This window comes from Anolis sagrei, chromosome 2 (genome assembly GCF_037176765.1).
Source record: "Anolis sagrei isolate rAnoSag1 chromosome 2, rAnoSag1.mat, whole genome shotgun sequence".
NCBI lineage: Eukaryota > Metazoa > Chordata > Lepidosauria > Squamata > Dactyloidae > Anolis > Anolis sagrei.
This window is the reverse complement of record NC_090022.1, coordinates 122,957,353-122,982,824: the sequence shown is the minus strand read 5'-3', so window position 1 is coordinate 122,982,824 and position 25,472 is coordinate 122,957,353. Positions and strand designations below refer to the sequence as shown.

General features: G+C 38.1%; 1 protein-coding gene across 1 annotated transcript in view; it reads right to left on the bottom strand.

Annotated features, from left to right (window-relative positions):
* The window catches only part of TBCD (tubulin folding cofactor D), a 153,006-nt gene that overhangs the window by 65,406 nt on the left and 62,128 nt on the right, over positions 1–25,472 (bottom strand). Inside the window, exon 15 of the mRNA XM_060764526.2 lies at positions 3,837–3,993. Coding sequence (XP_060620509.2) covers positions 3,837–3,993 — 157 coding nt within the window. The remainder of the gene's footprint in view (positions 1–3,836; positions 3,994–25,472) is intronic.

The window sequence follows — 25,472 nt, the reverse complement described above, 5'->3', positions numbered from 1 at the left end:
AGGACCTGTTCTGAACTTTTTAGTACTACCATATATTGCACAAAGAGGAGGGTGCAGGTTAATGTAAAATCACAGAATCATACAGTTGAAGATACCACAAGGGCCATTCAGTCCACCCCACATTCTGCCATGCAGGAAAAGCATAATCAAAGTACCCCAACAGATGGCCATCCAGCTTCTGCTTAAAAACCAATAAAGGAGGAAAAGGGAAAAGGTGCCAAGAGAAAAGAATATACCTTTTGGACACTGGAGAAATATTCTGAAACATTTTGTTATGGGTTCCCATTTGTATACCACTAATACCAGCAGAACATGGTCCACATTGTCAGTCCACTGCCACTAGTTGAACGTATCTCAAACTAATCACTGCAAAGACTCTTTATCTCTGCCAGTAATCATTTGGGCAACAACGTGGAGGCATTAGGTGTTCTCATTTTTTCTTCAAGAAGATGTGAATAAACAGAGAAGCTGTTTCTTCCTTCTGCTGTTGTCCCCCACCCCAATTTACTAAAATAAATGAGTCACTGAGGTCAGCAAGACCTGAGCCGTTATGACAAAAATGTGGATGTGCAAACAAGCCAGGCAGCTAAAGAACTTTGCCAGACAATTTTCAGACACCTCCGTTTATGCTACAACACTCAGACAAGCAGATGTGGAAAATGGAATTGCAGAGTGAAAATATTACCCAACATGTAACAGACAGAAATTGCTCTGAAGAACAAACTAGTCAGGGAACAAATGTATTCCTCCTGTAAGAATTATTGTCAGCGTTTCATCAGAGCACAAGATGTAGCTCTGAGCAATATTCATATTTCCTCATTCTGCAGGCTAAACTTGCCCAAGAGCCAAGTGGCTTGCTTTACGTGAGAGCTCCACCTTTCTTTTCTTCTCACCACGCAGTACTCCAGGGAAGACTAAATTCCCTGCACTCCCACACTGTCATTCGTCTCTTCAAGTCCAAAAATGGTACTGTTCTGAAGTGCAGGTAAAGGCTGGGGCTGCCAGTCTTTACACACCTTCCTCCCAATGATTATTGCAAGTTGTCTCAGCAGTATTAAGGCAATGCAATTATCCAGACATTTGGCTGAAGTTTAAACAGAACTTTTTAGCAAAGTATAATTAAAATCTCATTAAGATTTACAGAAATCCAGCACACAATTGGTAAAAGTTCAGCATTGTGTTCTTCTGCCTACTGTGGAAGGGTTTTTAAATGATAGGTGCTTTATATCTTCCTATCACTTGCTACACTTGTAAATGTGCTAAAATGTATCAACTTACATAAATCCATTGCTGTTTTTAATTTGATAATTTATTATTTTTTTTATAATTGATTTTATTTGTGGCCTTATTTAATTTTCTTTGTGTGCTACTTTGGTCTTACTTGGGAGAAAGAAGAAGGCAAATAAAAAAAAACATACTGACTTCAAGAGCTGGAGCTTTTCAGTTAACTGTCAAAACTCTGTATTATTTTGGACACAGTTGCCTGGTGAAAAACAAATGCTTATCACTTTACCGCTTCATGACCAAATAGCCGTGTTTAAATGGAATCTACCTATTACACACATCTTGACTTACCTTATTCTCATATAGACTACTTTACAAAAAATGTTTGAAAAAGATTCATATACATTATCAAGACATAGGGATTTCAATAAGAATTTAACTATCTATTTTTAATTTTCTTCCTATGTTACTTAACACTGAAGTAGTCAATCAGGTACAGATAAGCATAGACTATGGACACATTTTTATAGACTGAGTAATTTTGGATTTTTGGACACGTGACTTGAAATTTGTGGGTTTTATAAGCTTAAATAAATTTATCCTCTCTACAGCCTTTATTTCTTATATGTTTAGTACATCTGAACAGATTATGAGTTTAAATATTCAACAACATGCTCCTTGCAGTTCTTCTTGCTACTAGCTTCTTTAATAAGAATCCCACCAATACCGCTTTCATGATATCTCAGAGGACAGGTTGAAAAAGATATGGGAATTTATTTCAAAATGTTCTTCAGATATAAATAATTACAAAACCTGAGGAAGATTTAAAAATAAATCCCCATATCTTTCACAGTCTGTCCTATGAGATACCATAGAAGCTTATAACAATTTTTAAAAACCTGAGAGAAAGGTAAGTACGTTATTGTTTAAACTTCCAAACAGAGGAACAATTTTGCACTTCACAGGGCTGCAACAATACAATAATAAGCCCATTAGCTGAAAGAGGCAGTTAAAACTATTTTGGAATTAAAATGACTACCAGAAATCAACTGAGTGAAATAAAATACAAGGATACTTCAAGAGATTAGTTTTAAAAGCGTGAAGTACTCATTTTTGAAATGGTAAAGAAATCTATGATGACTCCCCTCACAGAGAAAAAGTGACACACCTAAGGCTAGAACTAAGAGACAAGAAAGAAAAGGCATGCTATTACTACTATTGGCTGCTAACCAAGGTGTGCTAATACAGATGAAACTGTGTGTCATGCTGGTTCAAAGGTTTCTGATTCTCAACACATAGATTTATTGCTGAGCTCCCACACTAAGTTATGCCAAGTGAAAAGAAAGAAAGCACAGCTATCATGTTCTGCTTGGAATTTTTGGGAAAGCAGAAATGGAAAGATTTTCATTTTATGCACTCACCACTAAATGTAAGAGATAATGTAGGTTTGTTGGTAAAATCCAAGACACAAAATTAGTGGCAGGAGTTATTTCACTGCCTGGAGATACTGTAATTTATTTTTTTTTAGGTGAGAGGAGCTTGAGATGGCATTTAAAGTCTGTCTAGTCAATCTCTGGGAAGGATACAGTGAAAACCCCATGCTCTCTCACCTTCATCAGCAAAAGCCAAAAAGTTAAAGCATAGAATGCTGTATGCTCAGTTTTATTGCAACTCCCCTGCCTTATAAGAAGAACAGCCAGATTGTTAATCTTTCTTTCACTTGGAAAGGAGTTAAACTATCTTTCTCCCTTGGATAAACAGGTACATTCCAAATGAATTCTTCCCAAAATATTCTGGTTAGGGAATTTATTTATTATTTATTTACTGTATTTGTATACCACCTTTCTCAGCCTCAAGGCAGTTTCCAACAAATCGGTACACATAAAATTATAATACAAATTAAGACATGAAAACAGTATAAAACACAACAAGAGCAATAAAAACAACATAATTAAAAACAACATTTTCATCTTCTCTGGTCTCTCTGCTTGTGTTTCCCCCATTTGCGATCTAGGATCATGAGCCAGTTTGCATATCCTTCATTCCGGTTCAGGTATGCTTAGCCTAGCATAATAGCCCAGCAGGCAAAGAAAACACCTCTTGCTTGCAGAGGATGTCAACACTCTGGATCCACCTCTACAGTGAAGCACTAGCTGTCTACATGGCTCTCTGGGCTAGTTATCTTTTAGCCCCATGAGCCACTCCCTTCTGTTCACACTGACCTTCTAGCTCTCTACCCTCTTCACCTGATGCTTATTTTCCTTTTCTGTTCTCTTTCTTTAATAAGTCTACCAATATTTCTTGATGAAAATGCAAGTCTGGGCATTATTTCAGTATATTCCAGAAATGTACCATCAGTTTCTATTACTGAAAAATGTGGCAGAACTAAGACTATTTTTATTTTGTTCATGAAACAAAGGTTGTACATACCGAACCATCAGAAAACAAATGTGTTGTTACCCTATCTACCCGTTGTGATTATTTTGGATTTCAGAATTCCACATATTTGACTTGTACCTCACCATTTCATTCCTCTATGCATTTTCTGAAATTGGTCTCATCTTTAAAAAACAAAACATACCTAAACACAAGATTTTACTGTAGTAACCTACTTTGCAATTTGCTGAACAAATGGTCTCAGTTCTACAGGGTCATAGGCACGAGCAAAAGCCCATGAAACATAGCAAGCCGAATCCCGAACGTTAGAGCCGACACTGCAAGCTCCCCTCTTCTCATCATAGGTCAGTCCTTTTAGAATCACAGGGACAACTGTGGAAATAATTTGAAATAGAAAACATGACCAGTAAGTAAAGGCCCTTGTATGAAAAAATAAAGTTAATAAAAGATTTTGCACAGTTGTGGCAATAACAATACCTGAGGTGCTATAGACGTATGTTGCTTTGATGTGAAACAGTACATACACAATGGAATAGGAAGACAAGAATATTGTTTATATTCCTAGCCAGGAAACACTGATTTGGATATATTCTTTCCAATAATTATTTTAAAACTTCTATTCACTCAAAAAAACAAAACAACAACCCTGTTTTATACTGAAGATGATGGAAGTTTGATAGTCTCTGAATAGTTGTTTTATAACACATTCATAACAAAAAAAATTCTCCATTTACAAAATACAACTTTCAATTAAGTACTAGAGAAAAACAACATTAAGTCAAAACCTCACAACCTCTGAGGATGCCTGCCATAGATGTGGGTGAAATGTCAGGAGAGAATGCTTCTGGAACATGGCCATGCAGCCTGGAAAACCCGCAGCAACCCAACATTAAGTATGCTTATCAGCTTTACATCTTGCCTGAAAATAACAGATGCTACTCAAACTGGATGAGCACCAGTTTTCCGTAAACTGGTGCCCATCCATGAGTCAATGGCTTCCAGTGTGCAGCAACTTTTCCCAGAAACTATGTGAATATAGTTTCATACAAATATGGTACTAGTCCCTGACATATTTTGAAATAAGATGTTAATCTACTACAGGTTTGTACAGTACAGATCTAGAAACAACTGTTTAGCCAGTTCTCAACTAGACTCATCTGTTCTATGAGTGACACTTTTGCACAACACAATTCACTAGAATTTTGGATACACTGACTTTTCATTCATACATTATGGATATTTGACTAAAACGTCAGATGGCTTCTCCTGCCAGTGGGAGTAACTTCAATATCTAGGAACTGACCAGGAAAACAAATGCTTAACATTGTATTTGAATTGTAGCTGGCTTGCAATTCCTAGCTTGTTTGGGATCAACAAGCCAAATAAGTAATTTGGATGTTTTTCCTTCTGGTGAGTTCCTGGTTATCGAAGCTGTTCATAGTGGTGAACAGAGCCAAGCAGAACAATTAGGAAATCTGCACCAGGATGGTTGGTCATGAATTGCACATGCCAAGGATTCTTAGGAATTCTGTCCTAATGATTTGTGTTACTGGGGCCAGTAATAGTACAACCTGATGCATATTAAAATTTAAAATGAAACATCCCCCTAAAAATATATTTCACTGGATGAATAACCATGTAATCCAGTTACAACAATCAAGATGACTCAAAGAGGGTACAGAAACTTCAACTCCTTAAGACACAGTCAACAGGAGAGCAGAAAATTATTTATTTAGTTAGTTAGTTACTTCACTTGTATACTACTTTTCTCCCCCAATTGGGGGACTCAAAGTGGTTTACAACATAATTATGGAAAAATTTAATGCCTCACATACAGAAACATAAAGAAAATAACATACAATTATCAATTTAATCATAAAACATGGCATCATTTAACATTACGACATGGAACTAAAAACATATTAATATAAACATTAAAATCACACAATCCAACAATCTTAGTCCAAGCCATTCCAAATATCCTATCTATTGCACAGAGTCGCTGAACATTCCTTGTACTGCTTAATGCCCAAAGGCTTTGTCCACTTGCCAAGTTTTTACTTTTCTTCTGAAGGCCAGGAGGGTGGACGCTGATCTAATTTCATTAAGGAGGGAGTTCTACAACCGAGAAGCCACCACTGAAAAGGCCCTGTCTCTCGTCCCCACCAATCGCACTTGTGAGGGAGGTGGAACTGAGAACAGGGCCTCCTCAGATGATTTTAATCTCCGAGAAGTTTCATAGAGGGAAATACATTCCGACAGGTAAGCTGGGCCGTAACCGTTTAGGGTTTTATAGGCTAAAGCCAGCACTTTGAAATGTGCTTGCTAGCAGACTGGCAGCCAGTGGAGCTGGCGTAACAGGGGGGTTGTATGCTCCCTGTACCCTGCTCCAGTGAGTAATCTGGCTGCTGTCCATTGGACCAATTGAAGCTTCCGAACGGTTTCCATAGGCAACCCCACGCAGAGCATGTTGCAGTAGTCTATTTGGGATGTAACCAGAGTGTGGACTACCATGGCCAATTCTAGAAAATGTATTGACTCTACAATATACAATGGCTTGAACAAGACAACCAGCAGCTCTATCAGTCTTACGATTCTTTTTTTAACTGGCAAGGCTGAAGTAGCCTGTGAATGAAATCTTTCACACAGTTCCAATGGTATTCTGCTAAAGCCTCCCAACTGCACAGGTTTCCCTAAAAGGCTTTCCCTTGGCATCTTCTACTTAGGTAATATAGTTTAAAAATACTGCTTACTGAGCGGTATGTAATTTAATCAACTGATGAAGCCTACAGAAACAACAGCCTGCAGGGAAAAGAAAAGTCGTTTAACTTTTATACTTTAACCTTCTTTGCCAAGATTTGCAGCTCAAATTGTGTTCTTGTGATAAAACAGATTCCTTCTCATGAGTATGATATGGTGCAGTATAGTAGCTACGAGACTGAGCTACAGGTAAGATTTTAATTTCAATGCACTGGCTGGCTTAGATAAATCATACAGTCTTGAACTCAGTAGCCTTGTGGTGAAACTTAAGGTTGCAGAGGATAATACTATTGACTTACTGAAACCTTAAAAGTTGATAAAGCAGGTAAAGTATATTGAAAGCACATTTAAAATAAAAAGTACTATTACTAGCCCCTTTTCCCTACTTTCTCCTTACTATGATATCATTTATTCACTCAGATCACAGAGGAGAATTCAGATAGTGTCCCTAACAAACCATTGCATTTTTCTACTTTCCTGCTGTCATCCCATTTCTGAAGTTGGTGTTCACAGATATTTTTAGCATTTCCATTTTAGTAGCAACTGTGAAGTGTGAGAAGACAATTCCCTAGTGTTTCACTTGGTGTGTAAAACAAGTAAACCTATTTTTAATATTACAGTGTACTCAGAAAAACTAGCATGAATGTAGTCTCTTCTCCATAACAGCAAAGGGAAGAGGTGGGCAAGGCAAGTTCTCCCACCCACAACAATGTGGTTGAGTAGAGACTCCCCCACCAACTGGGTTTTTGCACAAAATATTGCTCCATTAATATCACAAGGCTTCCTCTTGGAAAGGGATAGAACCAGCCCAGCACAAATAACAGCAATAGCTAAAATAACAGCGACCAACGTTTTGAAGGGAAGGAATACACCCATTGCCAAGAATAAAGCATATCTAATATATAGCAAGTGCGCTTTTCAAAAAATATTAAAAAACTATGCATGGGAAAACCATACAGCAGAACGAATAGCTTGGTATTCTCTTCTACATTTTGTGACAGAAAGAAAAACTAACAGCAGTAATATAGTCTTGAAAAATGTAGTTTAACCTGTTCTCAAGTGTGTTGAATAAACGTGGAAAAAATGGATTTAACTGGTTATGCAGGAACACGGAAACAGGCCCTGGAGGCAGCTTTTGAAAATCTCCCATAGTTTGTGTGTGAAGATTAAACAGTACTGATATTATAAATATGATTGGGCGGGGGGGGGGGGGGGGAGCTGGTTTAAGAAAGAAAGGAAGGAAGAAAAGAAGACCATACTATATACAACATCACAGAGATTGTTGGAAAACATGAGAAGTGTCAGGCAGCAGCCATGAAATTTTCTAACTGTAGGAAAGGTCAAACATGCAAAGCCTATTCCATTTCAGAATAAAGACTTGTTTCTTGCTTGTTTTATAAAAAAAAAGCATAAACACTTTCCCTCCAAATAACAGAAGCAGGAAGAGAGTAAAGAAGACATTTTATTTCTGCATTTGAACATAAGACCATAAATTCTTCCTTCTGCCCAGACATCTGACTACAGAAAAAGCTTCCATGGACAGAATACAAATATCAGTGATATCTTTCCCTATCACCAGAATTCCTTCAATAATTGGCACAAAAATGAAAAAGTTGTTGAAAGAACTGTATATATCATTCCTATCTATCTTAAGGTTGAATATTCAGCCCATCCCCATTATCCTCCTCTCACCAATGAAATTTAGGTCTAGCTGGGAAATGTGTGACACTCCAAATGTCAGAACTGCAACTCCCATTGCTTACCACTGGCTAAGGAGGTTGCCCATTGAAAACAGCACCTTGAGGTTGCAAAATTTTCACCCCTGGCTTAAGCAAACAGAATTAATCAAGTACAGTAGCGTCTCGCTTATCCAACCTTTGCTCATCCAACGTTATGTATTATCCAATGCAGTCTCCCTCCCGCCTGGATCCACAGCTGTTTCAATACTCTGTGATGTTTTGGGGCTAAATTCATAAATACAGTTATTACTACATTATGTTACTTTGTACTGAACTGCTTTTTCTGTCGATTTGTTGTAAAACATGATGTTTTGGTGCTTAATTTGTAAAATAAAAATGTAATTTGATGTTTAATGGGCTTTTCCTTAATCCTTCCTTATTATCCAACATTTTCACTTATCCAATGTTCTGCCGGCCCGTTTATGTTGGATAAGCGAGACTCTACTGTATATCACATGGATATGAAGCCTTTATACAACCAGAGCAAAAGAGAGGTAGAGATTGAGAACGAAAAGAAACCCCCACGTTCTTCCAGCCTGTTAATGTCAAGCCCTTCAGATCCAAGTGGGTGTGTGCTTCTCCCCAATAAATGCTGGCTTGTATTAGTATTTTATCATGAAATATAATTTTCTTCATTAGTCCATTACACTGTTATCTATTAGGAGGAATTTTAGCTTCTTTATTAAAGATGGAAAGGGATAAAACATGATTTGTATAAATCATGAGAGGATTATGTGCATAACCACAACATGACTGGAACTCTATTGCTGACTGAGTGAGTACTGACACTTTTTCTACAGCAAGTGATGTGGGAAGGCAGACCAAACCTGCTGCTCTGAGGAACCCTTTCCTCCAGTGTCTAATGCTTTACTTCCTTCAAGGTCTCTGCCTTGTGGTCTTATCTGTATTTATTTAAATATAATGTGCCATCAATTGTACTGTGTATCTCAATTTTGACGGGGCACATTGCAAAAAAAAAAAATGTTGTCAAATGTAAAGCATGGCTTCTCCTTTCCTGCTGGCCTGCCTCAGAATGGCAAACAGGCAAGTAGAGGTTGTGGCCCCCATCAGAATTTGTCGGTCTTGGCCTGACAAACTGGCCAGACAGGAGGTTGCTTCCCAATTAAGGCCTCATACACGAGGCTTTCCAAACTGAGGAGGTGGTTTTGAATGCCTTGTGAATGAGACTTGCTGGGAAACCATGCCCCTCTATCATCAGCTTGATGGTGGGGGGGGGGGGGGGGCACAGGCAGGTTTATGTATGTAATTATAATGTGTCATCGAATATAATGCATACTTCACAGTTGGCTATGGAATTCAGCTAAAAAAGGTGAACATTAAATTCGAGTAAATATGGTGTTCTCCTGCTGTCACCACTTAAACAGGCAAAGTTGGGTCCGCGTAATACACCAAGAAGATTCCATTCATAGTTTGTCCAGTTTTCCTTTATAGTATAATCCATCTGCATTATGCAATACAGGTTGTCAGGAATGTTTTAACTTTAACAATAAAGAACTCAGACCAAAAGCCTAAGGACAAGCCTTAATCAAGGACAAGTCTTTCGCCAACATCCTTTTAAAGTAGTATTATACTCAACTATCTTGCCAAATTAAGTTTCAAAACCAGAAGCTGCTTTGAGTCACACTCTCACAGACACAGGGTGAGGTACATGGAATCCATCTGCAGCAGCCAAGCATAAGGTAGGAGTAAGTCGTCTTCAAACAGAAGGAATTTCTGTGTAATTAGCGTATCACATGTATTATAATTTAGAGAACCATCAGAAGCCAGATCCACCTGTCGGGTTTCTGCACATTGTTTTTTAGAAATGCAGTCACCTGTTGCTGTAGCCTAGAGGTACTAATGAGCACCTGTTTTATCGCACCCTCCTTAACATTAACTGCAGGTTGCAACAGAACACTTTGCTTGAAGTCCTGTGAAAATACAGAAGCAATTTCTGTCTTCCCATCAGTAAGGTGTTCAGAGGGCTCCTTCTTAATGTAGTAAGAAAATTATCCTACTGTCATATTCTTCAACTCAGTTTTTGAACTACTGCCAACCTTAAGCGTCTGGGGAAAAATCAAAGCCGAAAGAAAACAATGATCGGTTTAAGAAGGATAGATTTTTTGCTAAAACTCTACAAGTTTTCTAGGAACATACACAAATTCACTAAGCATGAATGTGTAGGAAATGACATTTAAACTACATCTACATAAATTGTAACACACATTACTAAATGCAGTCTCCTGGCCCTCAGCCAACTGTAGCAGACTACCAAAGTAGCAATTAATCTCATTTTTAGTTCTTCAGTGGCCCAGGGGTGCAAAAACATGGAGATTCTGAAGTATCTCCAAGGCCACTAAACTTGGCTAATGGAATGCATTTGACTTAGTGGGTTACAGTGAGGCATACCTGTTTCACATGTATCAGGTAGTAATGAGCAAGAAATATTCATCCATAATGAGTTTTAATAATGAGTGTGTTTGGTTTCTAGTTCATTGCATGTGCTTAGAGGCATCACAACATATTAGCCATGCTTCCTCAAGAACAAATCACAGAGAATGTCGGGCTCATGTCTGCCCTCTCCGTTCACTTTCTTCCTTCACTAATTACAAAGAATTAACTTATGTGCACTCTAGCACCACCGCCCCCTTTTCTTCATTGGAATGATCTCACGCAAAAGCAGAAATATAGTTTTGTACTATGCATAAAGGAGAGAGTAATAAGGCCACAGAGTTGACATAGCCAAGTGTTGATACTTTTATACAGTACAGGTTTATGAAAGGAATATTTTGAGCAGAAAACCTACACCCAAGTGTAAGAAACAAAGTTTTAAGTTTGAGAGTGACTGGAATAATTTTTCTCGAAAAAGGAAATGCAAGATATATATGAACGGTAATACAAATAGAAATGCAATTATCAGTGACAACTCCAATAATCCAGTGCATTTTTTCATATTAATTGCAGCTGGAGAATTTTAGCCCAAACATCTGGAAGGCACACCAAGATGCCTACTCTACCTTATAATGTACAATCCTTTCAAGACACCCTTGTTCTACTTGTTGGTGATAACTTGCCTTTTTATAAATGGCAAAGAATACAGGATGAAAATTATACAAAAAGCTTGGTCCTTCAATGTAATAACCATTAGAATTTTAAAAAAGAATGGCAAGGAAGTAAATTCTTAGGGAGAGTTTTAAATTAGGTTCAAACTTTATTTGCCCAGTTTAAGAACTTCTTATGTAGAATGTGAGAGTCCTGTCCACTAAATTACTGTTAACAGCTACACACCGTATTGAAATCCAAAACAGTCCAAGGTTATCCACAGCAGACAGCCAAAATAATGGTGAGACAAAAGAGTAGTTCAAAATGCTTTCCAAAATGTTCATAGCCAATTAATCTCACAAACACCGAAGCTGCAAGCCAAAATGTACCCCCACACACTGAAGTCAAAGTTCCCAAGCAGAGATTCCGGCCATAGCAATTGTACCGATGTTGCTTCTAACACCTAGCTGATCGAATCACCACATACTTATGCCAATTGCCCAAGTGGTCCCACTTGTTGGCCATCTTTCTCAGCCAACCAACTGGATCTCCTCATTTGAATGGCATCAGTTCTTAATTGCAAGCCAGCTGGAATATTTAGTTTCCAGTTGGCTTCCTGAAACCCCTGATCCTGACCTGACTCTATCCCTATTTCCTTGCTCTGCAGATGAGGGTTCCTCAGTACCAGACTACTTGTGCTACTAATCTATATTTGCCCCTGACTCAGATGCTGGGTGAAGAAACCGTTCCCCTTCATCCTCATCACAGCCAATGACATAGAGACCTACATTATTTTGAAGACCTAAACAAATATTGGAACATGTATTTATCATGAAGAGAATGAGTTTCTTTTGGAGAAAAACAGGGAATATAAATATGATGATGATGATGATGATGATCATAATCATCATGTCTCATAGGCTGCAACCAAATTTAAGTATAATTATCTTTTAACAAGGATTGTTTCCTAAGTTCTTGTTGGTTTTTTCGGGCTATATGGCCATGTTCTAAAGGCATTTCTCCTGACGTTTCGCCTGCATCTATGGCAAGCATCCTCAGAGGTGAGGTCTGTTGGAACTGGGAAAAAGGGTTTATATATCTGTGGAATGACCAGGGTGAGACAAAGGACTTTTGTCAGTTGGGCTAGGTGTGAATATTTCAAGGTGGTCAGTTGAAACATTTACACCTAGCCCAACTGACAAAAGTCCTTTGTCTCACCCTGGTCATTCCACAGATATATAAACCCTTTTTCCCAGTTCCAACAGACCTCACCTCTGAGGATGCTTGCCATAGATGCAGGCGAAACGTCAGGAGAAATGCCTCTAGAACATGGCCATATAGCCCAAAAAACCCCACAAGAACTTAGTGATTCCAGCCATGAAAGCCTTCGACGAGTATGTTTCCATCTGTTGATGGAGAAAAGACAGCTCATTTAAGAGTAGGATATATGAAAACCTCAGTAAGTGATCCATTATCTATAATTCTTAATTCTGGTTTTTTGTCCCGAAACAATTTTATGGTATAAGGAACTAAACCACAATGTTAATTACTTGGAAATACCAAAGAAATAGTAGATAGTTAAAAGTCTGTGCTCCTAAGTCAGGATTTCTTAGTATGCATTTTGACAGAATATTTGCATGCTATATACTGTATACACATATATTTCATTTAGCCACTTTCTTTCCTATTGATGTTATGAACATGCTTGCACATAACAAGCAGTTCTGGTGAGATTATTGGACTCTGGCTTGTGATGTGCAAACCTTACAAGCCACAAACCAAAATCTGGGCCCACATTCAAACACTATCCTAATGATAATAACAAGAAGGACACATTCCTTGTACTATACTTTTGGGGAGTTTATATTTCAATGCTGCTCATGATTTCTCTACCAAATCTAAACTCCTACCAGTGCTACTAGAAACCTTTAAAGGAAATATTTGCTAAGAAGTCATATCTTGGGACCTTTTAACACGCCCCCTGGGGCTATGCTGTTTCATCGACACTTGCTGACAAAATGGAAGGTGTGCCCTCTGTCCTTCCCCTGCCATATGGAGGGACGGGACAAGGTGCCCTATCTCTGTCTCCATCATCTGCAAGAAGGGGTGGTAATGCAAACTGCACCATCACCCTTTCCCCCATCATATGGGGAAATTTAGAGGAAATCCTCTTGCAACGCTTATCCTCCACTTCGGGAGGTATGTGGGCAAGGCCAAGCCAGCGTTGTCTGATGACGCTCGGCAGGCCCAGTCAACAAATGGAAGAACGGCGCAAAAAAAGCCCCATGTGAAGAGGTACTTGAATTGATGGCTGAGAGTAGGGCGCGGGGGGGGGGGGGGAATCAGTGGTACTTTGAGATGTGAAAATCTTGTATTAACACAGCTGAATGCAGAGCCAAAGAACATAGAAAAGCAAGGTGGAATATGTGTCAAAGGTGTCCAACTTTACTTCCAGGCAACACAAAAGTCCTCTTCATAAGATGCTAGGCAACTATTGATAACATGGGCAGAATAGATCATCAGTTTGTATTCATAGTATCTGTTAACTCTCAGACTTCCCTTTTTCTGTCTTGCATCCCTATGGCATACAGCACAATGTAGTTAAAGGGTCAAATGTCACATTAGCCAGAGTAAACCTCAGATATATTCAGAATTCACTACTACTTCTTATCTTCCATGAGTCATATCTTTAAGATGTATCAAGTCCCAAAGTGTATTTTGCCTCACTAACTGCCCAGAAAACTCAATTTGTCTACCATACTTGCTCAGACATGTAATATGCCACCAAAGAAGGAGATTAGATGTCATTAAGATGGACAAAAGAGTGCCTCAAAAGGTGTTAGTTAACAATTGTGCAAGAACAGTGCTATTGTCAATGAAATTGAATCTCTAAATAGTACAAAAGAATGCAGTAGTTGGGAAATGTTATTTGCATAGCAAAATACAAACAAGCACACGCTCAAATTTAGCTAAATTCTCCCCAAAAGTTCCAGGGCTGTGACAATGCAAGTAATTAGAATTTAATACTTTTTTCTGACATTGTGACATTGTTCAGGAGGTGGCAACAAAGTACGTCCCAAAGAAAAAGAAAACCAAGAAGGCAAAATGGTTGTCTGCTGAGACACTGGAAGTAGCCCAAGAAAGGAGGAAAGCAAAAGGAAACAGTGATAAGGGGAGATATGCCCAGTTAAATGCGCAATTCCAGAGGTTAGCTAGAAGAGATAAGGAACTATTTTTAAATAAGCAATGCATGGAAGTGGAAGAAGACAACAGAATAGGAAGGACAAGAGACCTATTCCAGAAAATTAGAAACATTGGAGGTAAATTTCAGGCAAAAATGGGTATGATAAGAAACAAAGATGGCAGGGACCTAACAGAAGCTGAAGAGATCAAGAGAAGGTGGCGAGACTATACAGAAGATCTGTATAGGAAGGATAATAATATCGAGGATAGTTTTGACGGTGTGGTGAATGAATTAGAACCAGACATCCTGAGGAGTGAGGTTGAATGGGCCTTAAGAAGCATTGCTAACAACAAGGCAGCAGGAGACGACGGGATCCCAGCTGAACTGTTTAAAATCTTAAAAGATGATGCTGTCAAGGTGATGCATGCCATATGCCAGCAAATATGGAAAACACAAGAATGACCATCAGACTGGAAAAAATCAACTTATATCCCCATACCAAAAAAGAGAAATGCAAAAGACTGCTCCAACTTCCGTACAGTGGCCCTTATTTCTCATGCCAGCAAGGTAATGCTCAAGATCCTGCAAGGAAGACTCCAGCAATACATGGAGCGAGAGTTGCCAGATGTTCAAGCTGGGTTTAGAAAAGGCAGAGGAACGAGAGACCAGATTGCCAATATCCGCTGGATAATGGAGAAAGGCAGGGAGTTTCAGAAAAACATCTGCTTCATTGACTATTCTAAAGCCTTTGACTGTGTGGATCATAATAAATTGTGGCAAGTTCTTGGTGGGATGGGCATACCAAGCCACCTTGTCTCTCTCCTGAGGAATCTGTACAAGGACCAAGTGGCAACAGTCAGAACTGACCACGGAACAACAGACTGGTTCAAGATTGGGAAAGGCGTACGGCAAGGCTGCATACTCTCACCCAACCTTTTTAACTTGTATGCAGAACACATCATGCGATGTGCGGGGCTTGATGAGTGCAAAGCTGGGGTGAGAATTGTTGGAAGAAACATTAACAAGCTCAGATATGCAGATGACACCACTCTGATGGCCGAAAGCGAGGAGGAGCCGAGGAGCCTTCTAATCAAGGTGAAAGAAGAAAGCGCAAAAGCTGGGTTGCAGTTAAACATAAAAAAAAAAACCAAGATTATGGCAACAAGAATGATTGACAACTGGGAAATAGAGGGAGAAAATGTGGAGGCGGTGACAGACTTTGTATTTCTAGGTGCAAAGATTACGGCAGATGCAGACTGTGGCCAGGAAATCGGAAGACGCTTACTTCTTGGGAGGAGAGCAATGTCCAATCTCGATAAAATAGTAAAGAGTAGAGACATCACACTGGCAACAAAGATCCGCCTAGTCAAAGCCATGGTATTCCCTGTAGTAACCTACGGATGTGAGAGCTGGACCTTAGGGAAGGCTGAGCGAAGGAAGATCGATGCTTTTGAGCTGTGGTGCTGGAGGAAAGTGCTGAGAGTGCCTTGGACTGCGAGAAGATCCAACCAGTCCATCCTCCAGGAAATAAAGCCCGACTGCTCACTGGAGGGAAGGATACTAGAGACAAAGTTGAAGTACTTTGGCCACATCATGAGGAGACAGGAAAGCCTAGAGAAGATAATTATGCTGGGGAAAGTGGAAGGAAAAAGGAAGAGGGGCCGACCAAGGGCAAGATGGATGGACGGCATCCGTGAAGTGACTGGACTGACCTTGAGGGAGCTGGGGGTGGTGACGGCCGACAGGGAGCTCTGGCGTGGGCTGGTCCATGAGGTCACAAAGAGTCAGAGACGACTGAACGAATGAACAACACTTTTTTTCTGACAGACCACAACTTCTCAGACAATTCCAGCAATATAGCAGGTACTACTAAAATATTCTAGATATCTTTTTTCAAAGTATATTAATGGTCAAAAGCTACAGTCTAGCTTAACTACTAATATGTTTATTTTAAGGATATTTTGTTAAAGTGTATTAGTTTTGAAGGAAATTAGAACATTGTCTCCTCATGATGTGGCCAAAGTACTTCAACTTTGTCCCTAGTATCCTTCCCTCCAGTGAGCAGTCGGGCTTTATTTCTTGGAGGATGGACTGCTTGGATTCATACAAACTAGTATGGAGAAAATATTCTTAGGAGGATAACAATAAAAATCAACATTGCATTAAGCTTGGAATTATACTGTCTCTAATATAACTATTGTGTTCATCCTCTTTGAAAGGTGACACCTATCAGGTGACTATTCTATATGTATGTAATCATTATACAACACTAGATGGGAGTACAATAAAGTTGCCTGAATAATGAAAAATACCTTCCAGCCTTTTTAGGTCACATTTATGAAGACCAGTTATATCCCATTAATGGAGAAAACAAGAGGCATCATGTCTCCAAGGATCTGTTCCCTGAACTTACATATCCAGGTATTTTACTCATTGCCTCCAGTTTAATACAATGCTTGTTGCACCTGCACATTCTGCACTATATTACAGCTACAGCCTAGTTGAGCAGGTCTGCCTAGCAGCTACCACTTCCAGGGAGTGCCTGACTTTTAATAAGCTCTTTGCTACACTGGGATCATGCCCAAAGGCCAACATCACTATCCTGGCCTCCTTTGGAATTACCAAAGTGAGGAAAGGACTCCAAAACAGACCAGTGTTCACTGAGGATACAGAAGAGCTGTCAAATTTTAACCAATTCTTTGGAGAACAGCTATCTTAACATGTTTCCAAAATATTTTTAAAAAGATATACCTTTGGTAGTATAAAGGAGATGACTTACCAATATTAACTGCTTCTTGTCTAAACACCAACCTTTACTCCGGTTCATTTAAAAGTTTCAAAAGGCATGAAGAATTTTCATTTGCAGCCAAAAGAAAACTGAGAGTAGTTAGATTTTTCCTTTACTTCTTAAAAATAGAGTTAACAAGAATATTTAACTTGGCAAGGTTTCTTGGGTGAAACAGAATCAGATGGGGAAATTGATCCAACAACTGAGGGAGAGGAAGAAGGAACTGGCTCACACTCACATTTAAAAACAAGAAAGGCCTCAAAGAAAAAAACTGGGAAACATCATGCATCCTCAAACAGGTCACGAACAAGAAGGAACAACAAATAGTGTGGCAGGAGTGATTGTACAGGAAGACTGAAGAAGCGCAGAAAGTATATAATAAATCACTAGTTATAATGTTAGAACCTTCATAACTTGGAAAAGACATCTAAGACTGAAGAACATTATAATAGAAAAGTACTATCTGCATCTAAAAATTGCAAAGGGGTATCTGTGTTAAGGTTTTTATGTTAAGGCACTTTTACAATAATGATCACTATGTAAATTCATAAATTATACTGTTAAGTATTTGAAGGAGCTGGAAAGGGAAAGCTGAAGCAGATTTCAGGAAAAGCAATAGTGGATTTACCTTAAGGGATTAATGTTAAGTGGCTCTCACAATAATGATTACAAAATGAATTCAGAAATTATATTGTTATTTATTGGAAGGTACAGCAGAATCTTTATTATATAGAATTAGTGGGTGGTTCATAGGTTAAAGGTCAATGCACGGAAGGGGGGAAGTTGCAGCAGGGGACTCTGCCCTCATGAAACTCTGGCCGATGGCGAGGATATTATTCTCAGCCATTCCTCCCTTACTTCAGGGGTGGGAATCAGAGGTCAGATGGGGGAGGGGGGTAAAGGGGGTAAGGGCGGGTAGGGCTATAGGAAAGGGAACAAAAGGAACAGTTAAAAACAGAATAGCAACATGGACTTATAAAATTTTGTGGAAAGTGGCAAAAGAACAAACCAATCATGATGGATGATGGTATCAATATTATGTCGGTAAACACGAACGGGCTTTCGACACCGGTTAAGAGGCACAAATTATCCAAATTGTTAAAGGAAAAACAAGTACATATTGCATTAATTCAAGAATCACACAAAAAAATGGGGGACAAAACCAAATTGCTTTACGATAAAAATTGGGATATACAGTATGAATCAAGGGGCTCAAACAAAGCCAGAGGAGTTGCCATACTAATAAAGGATAATCTAAACTTTGTGCTGGAAAAGGTCATTAAAGACACTGAAGGTAGATTCATAATGATAATAGGTAAAATTAACAATACTCAGGTATCAATAGCAAGTGTCTATGCCCCAAATCAGAAACAAATAAAATTTATAAACAAAACTTGCTCAAAAATAGAAAAGCATGCAATAGGAGATATAATAGTCGGTGGGGACCTAAATTTACAATTGTACAAAAAAACGAAGAGTAATAGAACTGGAAATTCAGGTACAAATTGTAAGATAAATTTCAGTAAGTGGAACTTAATAGAGGCCAACAATAGAATAGGGGAAAGAGCAGATACCCCAACACACTACTCACATAGGCACTCAACATTTTCTACCATAGACTATTTCCTGGTGGGAATCAACAACACAATGCCAATAAAAGAACTTTTGGTGGGCAATTATTGGCCAGGAGACCATGCACCTCTCTACTTAAAATTAGGAAATTATACCATAAAAAAGTGAAAAAATGGAGATTTAACCCAAAAGTTGCTTATAAAGAGTCAGACAGGAAAGAGATAAATGAACAAATTATTCAGTATTTTAACTTAAACAGAACCCCTGGAATGAAAGAAAACATAGTTTGGGATGCTTTCAAGGCAGTAATTAGAGGAAAGTGTATAACAATCGAGAAGGGAATAAATAAAAGAGAAAATGAAAGATTAAGGAAATTGAGGTCTGAAGTAGAAGAAGCGTTCCAATCATTTCAAAAAGACCAAACAGTGGGGGGGAAAAAGAGATGGATAGAGTTAAATAAACAACTAGAAAACCTGGAGGAAATTGAAAGTACAAAGAAATATATCTGGGTCAAGAACGACTTTCAGACAAACTCCATAAATAACACAAAGAAATTAGCAAATTTCCTAAAAAAGAAACAAGGGAAAACAAAAATCTTTAATTTGAAAGACGAGATGGGCCAAATAAAAACAAGCGAGGAGGACCTAAAGGAAATAATGGCCAATTACTACGAAAAGCTTTACACGAGTAAGGATACAGTGAAATCGGAAGGACTACTCCAAAAAAAATTAGACCCTCTATCCCAAGCAACACTGGACAGGAACATCACTAGCAATGAAATAGAGGAGGTAATAAAGAAATTAAAAATAAACTCTTCACCAGGCCCCGATGGGCTCACTACAAATTTCTATAAAATTTTTCAAAAGGAAGTCACCCCTAATTTACTAATACTATATAATGAAATCATGGAAAATAAACTAATTCCAGAAACATGGAAAAAATCCGAAATTATAACAATTTTAAAACCAAACAAAGAGGGGACTGACCCCAACTCATATAGGCCTATTACTTTATGCAACGTGGACTATAAAATTTTCACAAAAATAATAGCTAATAGGCTGAAAGAGGTAATACCCACTCTAATTGAGGAAGATCAATACGGCTTTATTATAAAAAGAAAGATAGCGGACCCAATTAGAAATATCATAAATATAATTGACCATGCAACTAGAGAGAAAACAAAATTACTTCTAATAAAATTAGATGTTTATAAAGCATTCGATACAATAAATCATAATTATTTGGCTAACTTATGCGAGGAGAGTAACTTAGGAAAAAAGATATGTGGAGTAATTAAGGAACTGTATAAAGATAATCTAGCTGAAGTGATAGTAAACGGATCCAATTCTAGAACTATTGAAATCAAAAGCGGAACCAAACAAGGTTGCCCTCTTTCCCCCCTTCTCTTTGCCCTAGCAATAGAACCTTTTGCTAATCTAATCAGATCGAACAAAAACATAAAAGGATATAAGATAGATAGAGAAGAAATAAAAATAAATTTGTATGCAGACGACGCAGTAGTGCTCATAGGTTCAATGGAGAATTCGGTAATTGAAGTAACGAAAGAAATTAAAAAATTTGAAAAGATCTCAGGCTTAACAATTAATATTGAAAAATCAGAAATCCTACCTAAAAACATGAACTGGAAGGAGGTGAAAGAAGTCCAATCTATTCTAGGGGTCAAACTGGGGGAAAAGAAGTTAAAATACTTAGGAGTGTATATACCTAAAAATCTAAATAACATAATTCAGATAAATTATAACCAACTATGGAAGAAAATAAGCAAACAGATTAACAATTGGAAAAAATGGAATTGGGATATAACAACAAGGGTAAAGACATATAAAATGATGATACTGCCCAAACTTTTGTACTTATTTCAATGCCTTCCATGCAGCATTCCTCCCAAAATAATAAAGAAATGGGATAACTCAATTAAAACATGGGTAGTAGGTTCTAGTAAAATCAGAATTGCAAATTCAATTTTTTATACTCCACAAGAAAATGGAGGTTGGGGAGCACCTTGCCTCCAGAACTATTACGAAGCCTGTCAATTGGCTAGGTTACTTGAATTAGATATCGGTGAGCCCAAAAGATGGGTTAGGTTAGAGAAATTAACAAACGGGTGGGAATATGGATCTTGCATTATGGGGAAAAATGGGGGAAAAGAACTAAAAAACATAAAAGGAGGCCCCTTGTCATTAACAATGACTTGTTGGGGAAAATGGCAAAATAAACTCCCAGTAAATAAAATAGACAAGCTCCCAATAGGTTCCTTAGACAACAGAAAACCCCAGCTATATCGCAACATGCTAAAGAAACGGGAACAAAACGGAATAACAAAGATTGAGGACTTACTAAAACCAGACGGGACTGTAATTCAATGGGAGGAAATAAAAGATAAATGCGGGCATGGAAATTGGTTACAATGGGGAGGGCTGTCTAAAAAGCTAATAGAATTGAAGAATAAGGAAACCTCAGAAACAAATCTCGACAAAATAATAAAATGGAAAGTAGAGAGGGAGAAAGGAATCATGGGATTTATATATAACACAATCACCGAAATACAATACAACACAAAATCTACCCTAATAGAAGTCTGGAAGGAGGAATTAAGTTGCAGTGAGAGAGAAATAGACAATTGGATTAATTCAATCAATAAAATAAAACACCTAAAGATTAAAGAAATGCAACGAAAAATATTGACAAAATGGTACAGAACTCCTGTGCAACTGGCGCATATCACAAAAACGTGCCCAAAATTATGTTGGCACAACTGTGGTAAAATAGGAACATATGCCCACATGTGGTGGGAATGTGAAAAAATCCAAAAGTTCCAAGAAATAATCAGGAAAGAAATGGAGGAGCTATTAGGGATCAAGATAGAATGGAATAAGGCCCAATTTTTCACTCAGAAATTCGAAAATAAAGAGGAATATAAGGAAAGTGAGGAAATAATAAAACATATGATAGAGGGAATTAAAGCCTCAGTGGCCCTGGGCTGGAAAGACCACAAGAAATGGGATACAAAAACCTGGTACAAATATTTAGCAGATTACATTCTTCAAGATTATATTAGCGAAAGGAAAAGTTACTATATGACGGGCCAAAGCAAAAAGACATGGAAAGCAAAATGGAAGGGTCTCATATATAGAATAAAGGGGAAAGATAAATATACGGTGTTGAACAAAACTATTCTCATGATAGAACAATTGTAATAAACACAGCTAAAGTATTTATTTGTTCCCGGGGGGGGGGGGGTGCTGGTGGCGGGATTGGGGAAAAAACTGGTATTTTGTATGTTATTTTCAAAGATGGTATGTTTCTATGTATTATACAATAATAATAATAATAATAAAAAATGCTAAAAAAAAAACTTGGCAAGGTTTCACTGAATGCAGGGACTAGCAATGTTTGTGGGGGCACTTAAATACATGATATGATGCATATACAGTCATAATAAAGGTATCAACAAGACAGGCTAACTATCAAAGAATATACAAAAACTTCCCTTTGGTAAGGTACAGGGGCTCAAAGCAGCCTCTCTGTCCAACAGTCTCCAAGGCCTGTCTCAGTGTAGATGTATTTATGGAAACTCTCAAGACACATTCAATTTTATTTATCATGTTATTCTACTTGGAGTTCCATCTTCAATTTTATGTACCATTTTACATTCAAAAACTGTATGGAAAAATGACCTATCTGCTGTCAGATACCAAATTATTTCTGGAAAAGGTTTTTCTCCCCCTTCCCACTGGCAGCCTCAAGAATTTATGCAAAAGTGCTGTTAGAGATTACCATAAATTGTCCTAATCTGATTATTTTAAAAATTATCTAAATGTTTCCATTTTTACTCTTGATTTTTAAAAATTATTTCATTCCTAACCTATAGCTGCAATTGACTCTAGTTGAGTAGGTATGGAATTGCACTTAACCATGGTATCTTAATGTGTGACTATGAAGAATCACAGCCTTTCAGTTTCAGAGGGGAAAAAATAGCAATCCACTTCTAAATAAACTTTGCCCAAAAATAATGCCTTATGCTAGGATTGCCGTAAATCGGGTGTCAACTCATATATATATATATATATATATATATATATATATATATATCAATGACAATTAGCTCAATCGCCTATCCTTCTTTGGGAAAATAATTATTCATCACATTTAGTTTAGCAGTTCTGGAGCATGATGTCCTGTTTCTTTGGATGCCAAAACACTCTTCATGTTGCACACCAGTCTTAGCTACCTTTCAGTATGTGTCCCTTTACTTTTTAATAATGTTAAGTACTGATATGTATATAATATCAATAGACAAGAAATACTGTTAGAATATCAAATCACTTCCAAACAACTATATACTGTACATATGGTATATTTATATATATAACAGAAGGGAAACAAAAGCAGTCAAAAGCCAACAAGTGAGCATTCCTCTACTGATTGACTACCAATCATAATATTCTGTATGAATGAGAAAAACGTACAATGCTCCTCAGAGCTCATCAGATAAATGTACTATATACCACATAACCTGCATGTTATTTGAGATAATATTAAAATATCTCCTCCCAACTTGGTAAAAATCCATCTAGCCATGTAGAGCTGATGCTATAACAAGCAGTCAATAGACTGACAAAAACATATTGATATAACCTGAAGTGCATTCCAGACTTGATACAAAATCGATTTTGGTACACCACTGAGTCTATATTTTAAGTCAGTCCATCCCAAACATATCTTCCGGCACAGGTCAAATGCACCCAGGCATCTTTACCAGATGTGGTAACAAATACAAAAAGGACAGGAACTTAATTATATGCAAATCTTTGGCTTATTTAATATTTTACTCCCCAGATTTGTAAATCAAATTTGTCACATATATTTCTAAGTGAGTTTGAATATTTTTTTTTGTAAAGTCCTTAAGCATAATGCAATAAAACCCTGACCTGACCAGGCCTTCAGAAAAATGATGTCCTCTAGGCTGCAGTTCCACTATGAAGTCAGCCGATTTCCCAGCTTAAATATTATCAGCTGACTTTTCAACCCAATCAAGATACACTTATGCACTTATAAAACACTTGCATCCAGGCCAAGGCTCCTTTTACTTTCCTGCCTTCTATGTAAGACAGCTGACGTAAACAGACCCCTGTCTCTCCTTGATCTCACATCTGCTTCTAGCCCTTCCAACATTCTACTGCTGCCTTCAGATGCTGCACCTTCATTACCTCCCTGATCTTGTCCCTGGCCTTCCAAGTCTTTGTGTGCCCTTTATAAGCACATCCACCCACATCCTACAACCCTACAAAAACAATTTAGGTCAGTGTGAAATTAGCAGAGAAGGAACCAATTTCACTGTGCAGACGATTACATATCGCATTCCGGAACTGTTTCAAGCCCTGGTTGGTGCTACACACACAGCAGAGGTTGGTCTTGAATTGATTCCAGTATCTGCAGTATCAATAGCTTCATGGTCATGGAGGAAGAGGTGCTTTTTTTTCCTTCTACCCCTCAATAATATTCATGGGTGCTGAAGCATTCGTCCCTAAGCGGTTTGGCATGTGAACCGCTGCACTAATTCCTTTTGAAAAGGAAGTGCACAATTGGAAGAATCTCACAGAGTGGCCTAAGGTATTAGAACCTTCGGTTTACTTAAATTAAGATTATGAAGGCTAAGTGAGAAGATGAAACAAAATATCCCATCAAATGTTTGATGGTGTTAATAAAAACCCAAAACATGTACGTATTTAGCAGGATAAAAAATAAATTTGCATTTTCACATCAACAGAAATTAATAGCATCTAGGTACACGTACTGCTCTCAAGCCAGGTGCCCCCTATTCTGTATATCTGTATTTCATTTTTTTAGCCTAAGTGGAGTATGTTACAGTGACAAATGCAAGATACTCCACTTAGGCAGAAAAAAACAAAATGCAAAGATACAGAACAGGGTACACCTGGCTTGAGAGCAGTATGTGTGAAAAAGATCTTGGGGTCTTCATGGACAACAAGTTAAACTTGCAGCAATGTCATGCAGCAGCAAAAAAAGCCAATGGGATTTTGGCTTGCATCAATAGGAGTCTAGTGTCTAGATCCAGGGAAGTCATGCTACCCCTCTATTCTGCCTTGGTCACACCACATCTGGAATACTGTGTCCAATTCTAGGCACCACAATTGAAGGAAGATGTTGACAAGTTGGAATGTGTCTAGATGAGGGTGACTAAAACGATCAAAGGTCTGGAGAACAAGCCTTATGAGGAGCGGTTTAAAGAGCTGAGCATGTTTAGCCTGCAAAAGCAAAGGCTGAGAGGAGACATAATGGCCATGTATAAATATGTGAGAGGAAGTCATAGAGAGGAGGAAGCAAGCTTGTTTTCTGCTGCCCTGGAGACTAGGATGCGGAACAATGCCTTCAAACTACAGGAAAGGAGGTTCCACCAGAACATTAGGAAGAACTTCCTAACTGTGAGAGCTGTTCAGCAGTGGACTTCTCTGACCCGGAGTGTGGTGGAGGCTCCTTCTTTGGAGGCTTTTAAGCAGAGGGGTGCTTTGAATGCGATTTTCCTGCTTCTTGACAGGGAGTTGGACTGGATGGCCCATGAGGTCTCTTCCAAAGGTTTTTCATTAAAAAAACCTTTCATTTATATTTTTTAAAATATAGGATTTATATATTTATATTTATATATATATTTAAAAATATAGGATTTATTGCTCTTTTCACATAGACTCAGAGAGCTTTCCTGTTGAATTTGCTCAAGACATTA